This window comes from Volvox carteri, assembly GCF_000143455.1.
Source record: "Volvox carteri f. nagariensis unplaced genomic scaffold VOLCAscaffold_96, whole genome shotgun sequence".
NCBI lineage: Eukaryota > Viridiplantae > Chlorophyta > Chlorophyceae > Chlamydomonadales > Volvocaceae > Volvox > Volvox carteri.
The window spans coordinates 267,378-280,013 of record NW_003307639.1 but is presented as its reverse complement, the minus strand read 5'-3'; the positions used below and the strand labels follow the sequence as shown (position 1 = coordinate 280,013).

At 53.9% G+C, this 12,636-nt stretch overlaps 3 protein-coding genes across 3 annotated transcripts; 2 read left to right on the top strand and 1 right to left on the bottom strand.

Annotated features, from left to right (window-relative positions):
• The first annotated feature begins 463 nt into the window (after positions 1–463).
• On the top strand, positions 464–3,315 carry VOLCADRAFT_77960 (uncharacterized protein). The gene is made up of 5 exons (XM_002958510.1): positions 464–841; positions 921–1,093; positions 1,389–1,511; positions 2,145–2,310; positions 2,649–3,315. Exons 1-5 carry the CDS (start codon positions 737–739, stop codon positions 2,775–2,777), a joined length of 696 nt encoding a protein of 231 aa, XP_002958556.1. The 5' UTR covers positions 464–736; the 3' UTR covers positions 2,778–3,315.
• Positions 3,316–3,323: 8 nt separating this feature from the next.
• efp1 (organellar elongation factor P (EF-P)) lies at positions 3,324–5,057 on the bottom strand. The gene is made up of 2 exons (XM_002958491.1): positions 5,035–5,057; positions 3,324–5,004 (listed from the first exon to the last, which is right to left on the bottom strand). The coding sequence occupies exon 2, from the start codon at positions 4,981–4,983 to the stop codon at positions 4,609–4,611; it is 375 nt and encodes a 124-aa protein (XP_002958537.1). The 5' UTR covers positions 4,984–5,004; positions 5,035–5,057; the 3' UTR covers positions 3,324–4,608.
• Positions 5,058–9,277: 4,220 nt separating this feature from the next.
• Positions 9,278–11,004, top strand: VOLCADRAFT_69571 (uncharacterized protein; the record flags this gene model as incomplete). Its single annotated transcript, XM_002958509.1, has 4 exons — positions 9,278–9,389; positions 9,752–9,990; positions 10,366–10,515; positions 10,900–11,004. The coding sequence occupies 4 exons, from the start codon at positions 9,278–9,280 to the stop codon at positions 11,002–11,004; spliced, it is 606 nt and encodes a 201-aa protein (XP_002958555.1).
• Positions 11,005–12,636: the final 1,632 nt, after the last annotated feature.

Here is a 12,636-nt window from a genome sequence, read left to right as displayed (position 1 = left end):
ACTTTGCGTTTTACGAGGTGAGGACAAACGATTGGGGCATCGCGGCGCTCAGTAGCCATGTCGCCTTCTTGGGTTTGCTGCTTGGAGCTGGTCCTCCTCTGGCTTGCATAGCTGTTCGGTTGAGATTGTGTCCTTGAGCAGTTTTTGTATGCATGTGCATCCGGGCAGTCCAGATTCCCACCATCTGCACCGGGGCTGGTGTTGCCCGGTGATGTTGGCCGATGTGGGCGATGAAGGCTTGTCGGGGGCCCCAAGGCGGCGAGGCAACCGGCGGGGTTTCCTATGTTCTTCCCGTGGTATCCCTTTGGAAAAAGGGATACCACTTGCAACATAGGTCCGTGATCGAGGTCCATAACCAGTACCCGGCAAACGCACTGGAGGTTGCCGTACGTATTGAAATTCTCCAATTGTTCACCAAACACTTCCGGCAAGCTGTGTATTCTTCTTGTTTATGAAAGCTACACAATGTGCCAAAGTAGTAGAAGGGCTGTTTAGGGCTATATTTCACGCGGCAACTGTAGGCTACCTTAGGGAGCGTTGCTGCTCACATAACCTGCATTTGTGGTGTTTGTGAATTGCTGCTGCTTACTTCAAACTTTTCAGAGTATTACCTCTGAAGTTTTCTCACTCTTGGCATATTTGTTTTTGGCTGTCGAGCTTGGGCTCTAGTTCTCAACTTCACGACGGTACTCGCTCGCTGTCTTTTGTTAACGAAAGTGGACGCATTTCACTATAAATGGCGACACTTGATATGAGTAGCTCGCCGCAAATGCAAGTAGTTTCTTCTCAGGGCTTTTTTGGGAGGTGGCTTCAGGCCCGCAGAGCAGCAGCTGCAATACGGGTAAATTGTTTTAGTGTTTCAGTCTTGATTTGTTGGTTGCCCATCTCCAAGGCCAATCGAAGGAATGCCATATTTTCAGGGTGAACAGCTGTACGCGACAACGCTATCAGACTCTGCGACATATGACTTCAGCGACTTAGACCGTCTAGAGTTCCTGCAGTTGTCCGTGCGCGACAAGGAGGGCCGGCAACTGGTGGTAGTGATGGCACGGAACTACCCTGCCAAAGTCCTCGACCCCGAGCGAGTATACAGGTTTGTTAGTCCAACCATTCCAATGTTGCAGCCTGCTTTGCTTCCCTCAACCTCTGAGCGCTACATCATAATATAATATTTGAGGTGGTGCCTCTCGTGCCTGCCTGCCATAAAGTACACATCTCTTGCCAGCACGTTTTTGCCATCACGATTAGGAAGGACACGCGTTATGCCGTCATCCCTATCGTGATCAGCCCTAATGGCATAAACGTCATCCCGTACGCAGGCATCGCGCCAACTCCCATGATTTCTGTTGCCGCCACAGAAACGCACAACACGCCCTCACGCCCCCCAGGTACCTCATCACGCGTCTTGACCGGATCGTGGAGGGGCCGTACAGCGTTGTGTGGTTTCACACTGGCAGCACCTACTGGCAAAACTCCCCAGGCCTCAGCTGGCTGTGGCGGACGTACGAAAGGTGCGGCCGCCGTCCTAAATAGTAAAATCAAGAAATTTGCTAATAAGGACGATAAAAACCCTTGGGACCCTGTGGACTGTAATATAGTCCACATAAACAATTTAGAGACAATCAAGGTTATAAGCTTCGCAAATTCTCCGGGTTCTGCAAGTCTTCAATCGTCTACCTAATGCTTGGTCAAGTATTTTTTATTACTGCTGCATGGCTTGAAGAAGGAGAGGAAGAAAATAGCTAGCAGCAGGTTGCATTTCCCCGTCCCGATCCCATCTACGTTCTCCACACGCCTACCCGCAGAAGGGCAGGAGGGCGGAGAGCACGTGTGTAGGATGTGATCATCTTGAGCGATGCTGCCCCGCATGCTCTAGCACAACGCTTACCACCAACACTAACACCCACTGGCTCGCGCCATTATAATTTATGAAAGCAAACGCACGACGATCCCCATCTGTCCTATCATACTGCACCCAGGCATACCATGCAACCACACGCACCACCATTCTCCATCACTTAAAACCATTGCAACCAAGGAAATTGTAGCAGCAATAAAAGCCGCAGCAGTAGCTCAATAAGAAGAGGGTCAACAACACTTTCACCGCCGCCCCCTCGCCACCCGTCATCACCGCCCCCTCTCAGGCTACCCATGAAGTACAAAGCCAACCTGCACCGTGTCTACGTTGTCCATTGCGACTTGCCCATGTGGGTTGGACTGGCGGCGCTGGGGCCGCTGCTCAGTGAGGCCTTATGGCGCAAAGTGGAGTGGGTTTCACGAGTGGAGTTCCTCTGGGACCACGTGCCCAAGGTTTGTACGTAGGGAAACGTAGCTTCCAGGGAAGGATCTTGCAAAGGAGGCCTCGAAGGCGAAGCCGATGAAGGGAATTCCAGGTTGTGTAAACCAAATCCTATGACGTTCCTGGCTGTGCCCAAACCTTAACACTTGCCCAAACCAAACTTTTCTGGTCCCATCCATGGTCCTAGCCCTGCGCCCCCACACCCTCCCCGGGCCCTTTGGACACCCGCAGTCCATTTCTGATTCCCCCTTGCATACGACTCCTCAATCCCGCCGCTTTGGACTCCGGTAGCTGGCAGGTAGCTGCTTGTATCGTACGACTGCTCCCCTCCCTGGCCCCTGGTCCGCAGAAGCAGTTGGTGATTCCGGATTTTGTGGCCGAGCATGACGCTCTCCTGGAGGACCAGCCGCTGATGGACTACGGGGTTGTGGCGACAAAGGAGGTCAACAGCGTGCCGGGGCTACCGGGGCCCGTGTGAGGGTCGTGGCTGGCATGGCACCAGAGCCCGCCCGCCGGCAGGTTTGGGATCCCGCCGTGTATCGCTTCCATCCCGAAGGGGGGCACGCTTGGTGGCCGTAAACGAACTATCATCGCTCCGTGCAGATGGTTGGGAACAGGGGGCATGTAAACCGCCCTTGTTGCCCTCTTGCGTGATCCGGCATCATCAAAAGGGTGTGTATATATGTGGTCATGAGCACCATGGACTGGGTATGAGATGGGAGCATGCAAGCGACAAGGAGAGTGAGGAGTGGCATGAGCGAGTTGACCTGCTTGTTTCGTGAGCCGGAGCGTCGTGCGCGTGTGGGGAGCTGTGATGCGGCCCAGGACTCCCTACATACAGTGCATGGGCCAACCAGTGTTGCACGGGGCACTGACTGCAGTGGATGGAGCTGGTGCTGCGTATCCTCTTCGGGAGGTCTACTGGACAGACGTAGGCTTAGTTCCTAGCGTGCAGGTAGCTAGCATGGCATGACATGTTTGCAGTATAGAGGCTGAGCAGCTTGACAGAACATGCAGCGGCCGCTCGGAATAGGTGTGGGGGCTGCGAGGTGCGGCATGGCAGGCGTGGGCGTTTGGTTGTTTGCGAGGAAGTATCTGGGTTGGGATGGGACGGGAAGTGGCATGGTAAGGTAGCTATGCAGCTTTCCTGCTTTGTACGAGGTAGGTTTGCTACGCCATTTTGCTATGTGAATTCTTGTCCTGCACAGCGGTTTGCGCAGGATATGCTGGTGACCGGGTATTCGCTGACAAGAGTAGATGGGATCTTAATAAATAGTCTCCCAGTACAAAGTTCCCACTTTTGGTTTGACGTGGCATCCATCCGCGGATACACGTCTTACTGTTGCCTGCCTTAGCCTGATCTTTTTTGCCGTGCATTACCACACTCGCGAGAACCCTAAAGAAGGAAGCAACTTAATATTTAAAAGTAAAACACTGCATGGTACGTATGCGGCGCATGATGTGACTTGGGAAAGCTGTAGTTACACTTGCCCCGGTTGCGCCTGTACCGTGGGTGAAATCCATGATGCGCGTGAGCTTATCTGCGTTTGTGCTTGAAGGGAACATCACGTGTGTGAACATGCATGAATGTTTGTGCGTTACAGCGCTTTCGGGGATCAACAGCAGGAGGCGGAGGAGCTCTCGTTAGGCTATCCAGTCAGACCTTGGGCAGTCTACGGAAATATGCACCAGGGAATTACAGTGCAGTACATGCTCTGCCTGACATGACACGTGCACAACCAGAGACCGGACAATTTCATATTGAAAGAGACAGGTGGGGGGCGGTGGTGTGTGCAAGGAGTTCTGACTATTGAATCAGAAGCTGTAAGCACTTCTGCCTCATCATCGTACCAACGATTGTTACAACGTCGCAGTGAACATGCGCAAGAGACATGTTCCCACAATTCGAATATGCACAACACGCGTATCCTCCTTCATCATTCAGCAAGTGGTAAAGATTAAGTAACCGAAGGATAAGGCCCAGGGGCTGAAATTCGGCACACCCAAGAGGCCTGAAGAGTCCTTTAAAAGTAAAACATTATCTGGGTCAACCAGCAAAAATGTCATGGCAAGTTCGTTGCCATGGCAATGAAGCATTCGCCCCCCCATCAATGAAGAAGCACACCCGTGTTAGTGTGTTCCTTCAAGGCTCCCTGTCGCCACACCCGACACACGGGTACACGGCACGAACCCATGCACGGCCCTCCCCCCCCTGTACTGCATTCCCACCCGAAAAGGTTAATGCGTCTTGTCCGAGTATAACACACAGCGTGCTAAGAAAGCCCTACCATAGCCCCCCAGCGCTCTGCTTATGCGCGTGAGAGGTAGGCGCCCGTCCGCGTGTCAATCTTGATGACCTCGCCCACCTCAATGAATAGCGGGACAGACACAACTGCGCCGGTTTCGAGGGTCGCTGGCTTGCTCCCCCCCGAGGCCGTATTGCCCTTGACGTTCGGTGAGGTCTCCACCACTTTAAGGTCCATGAACTGCGGCACGTCCACGCTGATCACCTTGCCGTTGTAGAACAGCAGCTCCACGGTTGTCCCCTCCTTAAGGTACTGCGCCCACTCATCCTTCTTCAGGCGCGTCTCCTCGTAAGTCTCAGTGTCCATGAAGACATAAGTATCTCCCTCTAAGTAAGTGAATTGACCGTCACGCTTCTGGATATCCGCGGTGTTCAACATTTCGCCGGCGCGGAAGGTCTTCTCAACCACACCGCCCGTCAGGAAGTTCTTCAACTTTGAGCGCACGAAGGCCGCACCCTTGCCGGGCTTGACGTGCAGAAATTCAATGACCTTGTAAGGCTGGGTGTCTATCTCCACTGTCAGTCCATTCTTAAAGTCATTCGTGGATACCGTGCCAGCGAACACAACCAAACGCGATGCACGAGGGCGAATCGCTGGCCGTGGAGCGGAGCCGGCCTTGAAGGCTGCCACCCTAGCTGCGTTTGCCTGGCGAAGGCACTGCATTGTGGTCTGCAGCGAAGTTCGTGGCGGCTACGATCCCTTATTGGACGTTATTGCACCAATTTTCCCGGAGTGCATAACAACACGGCCGCCGAAGTACAGTCAACAATGCTTGCTGTATGCGATCATCTCTCGTCACCTTGTGGGGATGGACCCATCCCGTACGATAATTACGGACCAAACTCCAAAACGCCTTCGTTTCCAATTATTCTGATGGTTCGTATCTCTGATTACGAATATAGATGAATTGTTGCGTTTTGTTACGCCCCAAAGGGCAAACTCAGCGGTTTGATTTCCACCAACTGAACAAAGGGCGTCCACAGGAACGTTAGTGGTGTTGGATGGACGACTTGAAGTCTATCATAGACTAGAATAATGTAGGTATAGGTGCTGTTGGTGGATAAAAAATGTCAGGCGACAATTTACCGTGTCCTACATATGCGGGAGGGAGTGTCTTCCTAAATGGCTTCTCCGATGGGCCTAAGCCTTATGAAGAAGTCCTAACTTTCTTGCGGAAGGTACTGTTGCAAGCCTTGCTTAAGTGACCGGCCAGCTGCATTATAACTTGCCAGGTGATTGATCTGCGTCATTGAATGTATAACATATGTAGGGCTCGGAGATGATCAAATATGGGCGCATGGGCGCCCCGAAATCGCATCCCTTCCGGCTATCGCATGAGATGATGGAGCTACAATGGGAGTCCAAGAAGGTAATTTTACCTTGAAGTGTCTTAAACGAACTTAAAATCAGCTTGGAAAGGTGTGGTGTTGGGCATGTGGAACCTGCTGGTATGGACAGATATACACGGCGTGTATGGCCACGCAATAGCGAAGCATATGTAGCCATTTCAAGCACATCTGCAAGGAGATATTACGTGTGTTCTGGTATTATCACCTTATCCGTATTTTCGAAACCTGTGGACCTGCGGGTCCGTTCTTTCATCGGACTCCCTATCTGGTGGTTAAGCCCTACAATTAAAATATTGTCGGGACGTGGGTGGAGATTGTAGCTATTTCTGAAGCCTTACTCCCTTACTCCTTCCCTCTTGATGCTTACCCGAGCGCTATCCACACCCTGGTGTCCTGGCCAAACGTGCCCTGACTTTGTCTTGGCCAATGCTATCCCCGTTGCTGTCCAAGCTCAAGCTGCTGGCCAGGATGCTGGCTTGGCTCACAGTTTCCGTCTACCCTACATGCATGTCGTCATGTCGTTTGCGGTTTTGCAGGGTCAAGTACGGCGCATACCCCTTGGCTGCATCGTTGATGTTAAACCGGGTCAGAAGACCTCCGTATTCCGGAAATACCCGCAGCCTGGCGCAGAGGACTTATCATTTTCTATCTACTATTCGGACGAGTACGTTCCTAGCCCGGGCGGTCTACCGGAAAACCCATGCGTGCAGAGGCTACGGGGTCCAGGCTGCTCGGAAAGGCTTTGATGCACGGGGTTCAAGGGAGGATCCAGGACATGCGGTGTGGGCGTTGCGTGTCTCCCTAAAGCAAAGGACAATTCTCACATGGCTTGCATGGCCATGGAGCAGAGCATGGGTGTGTTACACAGATCTACTTCCATGGGCTTACCGCGCATGGCTCTCTCTCTCTCGACCCCTCCAGGTTGCACTGGCAACCTAGGAGCACATGGCTCGCGTCCTTCCCCTGGCTCGCTCATGCAGGCACAAACGCCCCCGCACGCTGGACGTCATCTGCCGCACTAAACAGGAATTTGAGATGTGGTTTTGGGGCGTGCAGATAATCCAGCACTACCCGCCCAGCACATTCTACTCGACTCCCCCAGCACAGGGATTGCCCATCCAGAGGGCTGCGACAATCTCTAGCACCTCCAGCGCACCCGTGGTTACCCAGGTAGGTTTGAGGAGGATACCAGGACAACAGTTAGCCTGCGAAGGAGCGGCTGATGAGGCTAAGGGGTCATGAGCGGGCTACCCAAGGGATGACACGTGGACGGGGTCCAGGCTGGAAGAAAGGGAGTAAGAAAGCAAGGGCGGGGGGAAATGGCCTGGAGGAGTTACAGGGCGGGGCCAATCATATACAAGGTGGTATATGTATGTGGGTTGTATTGTCAGGGCTAAGCGAAGAAACGATGGCCTGAGGGGCGCATGCAGGCACATGCAACATGGCATGCAGATCGGCCGTCTGTTAGTGCGGTGTGCTTGCTGGGCAGCCGCGGCGTGTCAGGCCGGGATGGGTGCGGACTGTAAAGGGAGTGTGGCTCTGGTCAAGCCTAGAGGGCACCTGGCACTGGTGTTGGTTGCTGGGTGGATTACATTACTTTCAGACATGTAAGAAGTGCCACCTTGCTGAGGCGTGTTTTGAGGCGGTCTTTCATGCGGATGCATGCAGCAGCGAGCAACTCCGCAGCCCCCTGCGCCAAGTCATGCTCCCCCGACCGCCCGGTTGGCGGTCTCGGTAGATGACCGGCGGTTCAAGCCGCAGCCGAAGATAAGGCCCATGGTTGGTAAGTGGCGAGGGCGTGTGCATCTTGAGGCGCTTATGGGTGGCAGCTAAACTTACTGCAATAAATTTTAATAATGATGGATTAAATATCTACACTAATTTAGCAACAGCTTACAGTGTGTGAAAGGCAAATTAGACCACGCTACGCATTTTTGCAGATTGGAATGTTTCGCGGGATGCGCACAGTGCTACTTTCCTGACTCCTTGCACTGGTCCCAAAAGTAATCAGTCAGCATCATCAGCATTCTTGACTGACTGGGTATGTCGGTATGTGTGTGTTCAAATCGAACGGAGCCGCATGAAGAAGATAATTGAAGCAGGGGAAGCTGACAATAGGAGCCATTTTCGGTCCCTCTGGCTTTGGGTTTTATGTGCCCAGCTTTCTTCGTCATCGAATTACAGTTTGTCGACGCGCTGGCACGGCCCAGGCGCGCACAGGTTTTTGTGTTTTTATCTCTCCCGCCATCGCCAAGTGCCCACCGGCGCGCTATTCCCTGTCTTGACAATCAATCCCGACTTCCATGTATGTGCATATGCGTTGTAGGTCTTGACTTTATGAAGAGCATGCGGAGCAGCGGGGCCTCCGCAGGTGTTTTGCAAACGGAGACGCGGGCGCAAATGGGTGACCTGTACGCCTGGGGCAGCCTGATCATGACGGATACCGAGGAGTCTGCCGCCAACGCCGGGAACGTAAGGGCCTAGGAGCGCTTTGGATTGCATGCGCAGAGAGAGAACGGATTGCATGATGACTGGACACGCCTGGCCTTCCACGTAGTATTGCCACATTGGAATTCCTGCGATATTGTGTTGAGGAGTCAGCAAAAGGATGCGTTGGGGAAAGACGAACCACGAACGAATGAAGCTGTGGGGGGGGCCCGAGAGAATACAGGGGTGGCCATGTTTCGCCACGATGCAAACCAGACTTAGAAAATATGCGCGAGACTAGACCCGTTTCCGGACTAAAACGTTATATATAACAAGCACAGTTGACGGAGGAGGAGCAGCCCAAAGTGAAGAGACCCAAAAAAGGAAAAAGATTGTATGGGTGTTGGTCCAGTGTCCAGAGAGAGTTAGTTTACCAATGGGAGCTGGCTTAGCTGCGGAAATCTTTTACCTCTGTCTGGGCTGAGCCTTTGGCGCCTCTGCGGTGGGTGGGGATGTGTAACATTGCATGAGTGACGCCATGCATCGTGACAGAACGCATGAACGTGTGTCGTGCGGCACACTGCGTCGTGGCAGCACCGCGGCCACACACAATATGCGCAGCCACTTAGCCCGCGCGCCCCATCTTGATGCGAGGGCTTAACTCAGGACTGTGGATGCTGCCGAGCGGCATCCCTTAATGTTTCCGCTATATCCCCCTACCTTTTCGCCTAATTCCTTATATTTTCCCCTGTCTCTCCCCGATTCGGTGCGAATATCGTCCCGCTTCACTCTAACTCAACCACTGGTCTTCACCGCTACTTGCTTTGTTGTGGTCCGCCCTTCAGCCATCCGGGAGTCATGAGTCCTTGCGCTCCATGATGCACAGCAAGGGGCCCATGCTGGTTGGCGAAGCCATCAGTGTGGATGTCTCTCGGGTGGCGTGTGCGCCCCGTCACGCGGCGTTGATCACGCGTAATGGAGAGCTTTACACTTGGGGCGTCGGCAAAGGTGCGTTGAGTATCAGGGAAAGTCAAACCTGGTGATTTAGGACGTGGAGGAACGCTTTGGACTGTTGGTGTTAGGTGGGTTTTAGGACCGTTGAAACCAAGGTACTCGCTGAGGCGGGTGGTTGGTATAACCCTATATATAGCAGCTTTTGATGGCGTATGGTGGCAGACGTAGCGTGCGGTGGCTAGTAGTCCTCATAATATTTGAATGAGAGTCTTGGCAGATGCGGAATGCGCGGATGGAGGGTCCGCCAGGTTCCGCCTGGGTCCTTGCTTGTGTTTCCTGTGTATTGCTCTGTTACTCATGCCTTTCCATGCACATCTGCTTCTCTCCCATGTTCGTGCTCTGTATCCTTGGGGCAGACGGCAACTTGGGCCACGGCTGGTGCGGCGATGTGCCCAAGCCACGCCTTCTGACGCGCATGGGTGGTAGGGGCGTTCGCGCTGTGGCGTGCGGGGAAGGCGCCTCTGCTGCCATCTCGGCGGAACAGCGATTGTTCATGTGGGGCAAGGGTATCGCGGGGCAGCTGGGCAATGGCTATGCCTTTCCATGCGCGGAGCCCGCGCCGGTAATCTTCCCGGGGCTCCGGGACGACGTTAAGGTGCGGATATATGAATGTGAAAATTGTGAAAAGAAAGGGCGGAGGTGAAGTCGCATATCACGGGTAATCCGCAGATTACCTGCGGCTAAGAGGCAGAGGCCTCTTTGCCCCTGCGATCCTGGCAATGGGGGGGGGGAGAAATAGTTTACCGACGGGGTGTGTACGTGCCCTGTGAAGAGTGTCCGATTTCGGCCTGATTGCAATGCAAAAATAGGTGTGGACTAAGTCAGTGTCGAACCCTGGTGTGGAGGGAGAGACGGCACAAGGGTTACATTTTTCGGGTTGCAGCTTGGCGTGAGCGCGGTGGATACGCTGGCCGCCCGAAACCCTCCTTTCATGACGCCTGTTGCGTTTGCTTCCGATTGGCCCCTGCAGGTGCTGGCGGTCTCCTGCGGGCCCTACCACACGGCGGCGATCACGGAGGGCGGTCTGCTGTACACCTGGGGCAACGGGCTGTTCGGAAGGCTCGGGCACGGGACACAGCGCGACGAGTACCGGCCGCGCAGGTGTGCAGGCAGCTTTCCGGTTTTCACTTCCTCTGCGGGAGTGGTCCTTGGGTGTCTTGACCAATATGCTGCCGAAGGATCTGTTCAGGTGGTAGTTCGCCCGGGTACCAGACCGCACAATTCTGTGGGTTTGATTAAAGAAGAAGCGATGACACGTGAATGACACACAGCACCTGCACCTGCCGCGTTGTACCTGCTGCAGTGACTGATGTGCGTGTCTGCGTACCATCATCAGCATCAGCATTCGTGGACAGCCTCGACTTTGCCACGCGTGATTACGTCACACCCATCATGCCCTGGCTTAATGTATTTGTGTGTTCTTTACCGCAATAGTTAGATGGGAGAAAATCAAGCATTCTTACACGCGACGCGAATGTGGGGAGCCTCTCGCAGGGTGATGGAGTTGGAGGACAAGTACGTCATCAATGTCAGCTGTGGGTATTGGCACACGGCAGCTGTTGCGAGGCCGCGGAGCGGCGGCCGCAGGCGAGTTTGCTTGGTTGGTTGATTGGGTTTTCAAGTGTAAATGTGATGTGGCGGCCCTCTGTACAGTACAGAGATGTTGCAAAAATAAGGCATAACCCTTTAGGACCTACGGCAAGTTGACCATGGGTTTAGGCCGTTACAGAGACGCTATTGTGGTGGCAGCGGATATACGCCGCTCGTTACTCGGCTTGTTTTAGTTTTATCCTGGCGCATTATCCTGAAAGCTTGGCGTGACAGACGGATCCACGGCACCCTGTGGTCGCCTTACCGCCCAGCTCTCATTGCAAAAGGTTCTGCTATGGGCCTGCTTGTTCTCTTCGCATTGTGGCGCTCTTTACAACAACAATGCCCTGTTGGGGATGGCTCGATCTGCCCTGCATGACTAACCCGTGCTCGGCCATTTTAACGAGGTGATTCCAATACGTCTTCTCCTTGGCCATATTGCCCTGTTTTGTTGATTTTGCAGTCGAGCGCCATCTCTAACCCCCAGCATGGACTTTACCACGCCTGCCAGTACGCCCAGCGGTCGCACGCAGCCGCAATTGTCGCTGCCCGCAGCTTCCAGCGCGCCAAACATATCTGCGCAAGGGGACGGCGGTGAAGAGGTTGGTCGCTGTAGTGACCTAACGCTGCGTGCACGTTCGCGGACGGCGGACATGAGCAGCAGCGGCAGCGACTTGCAGGTGGGGGGGCCTGGGACGGAGGTACGACGCAAGGCCGTTGCGCCGCATGGATAGTTATAGGAGGCGCGGCGATGCTTAGTTGCCCGTGTTGATCGACTTTCCGGGAACTGCAGCCATTATGTTTGACTTGACGCGTTCCCCTACTTTAACAACCGGCTTCCTGAGCCGGAGGAAATGTAAGATCAGTCCGTGATTTAGTAAAAGCGGTGATGTGCAACCAGCGCACATCTACACGCAGCTATGCATACCCCTATTCCGCTCTGCGGCTCACGCGCCGTGTGGCTCTTTATTCCAAGAGCTTGTCGATTTTTAATCCATACTCGTAGTTTTCGTGAGAAGTCTTCGTTACAACACACCTGCAAGCAATGAAAACAGTCTTCGTGATGGGGTAGGGCCGGGTGTGGGTGCACTACCCCGAAGCGAGGACTAGGCCTGCAGACCAACCTACGCTTCAGGGCAGCACCCAAACGTAGCTACACAAACCCGAACTAACAAGCACAGTCGCTTGCAGTGACACATAATTACGTCCCTAGGTCCGTACATCGTACAGTGGCACTCCGAATCCACAGAAAGCCTTAGTTTTCTAGATGCTTCGCTTAGAAAACTATCAGTTTCCTAAGGAACAGTTTACTGTTGGATTTATTACTTTGGAATCTTTATTGGCTGTCTGTGACGTGACGTGGCAGGGGGCCGTATCTGCGGTTGCGTCAAGCATGGGCCCAACACGAGGGTACATCCGCGGCAGCTATGGCGGCGGCAGCGAGCCTTCTGGGGCACATGCGGGGCCTTCCGCCGGCGGCGGGCGAGACGAGGAGCTCAGCTGCAGTGCGGCTTCGTGTGACAAACTTCCGGAAGGGCCGTCTGAAGACCCCGTGGATTCGCCCCCAGGTAGCCCCAGGGGGAGTTATCAGCTCGTCGTGTGCAGCAGGGCATAAAGATATAGTAGGACGGCACGGTGCATGGCATACTTG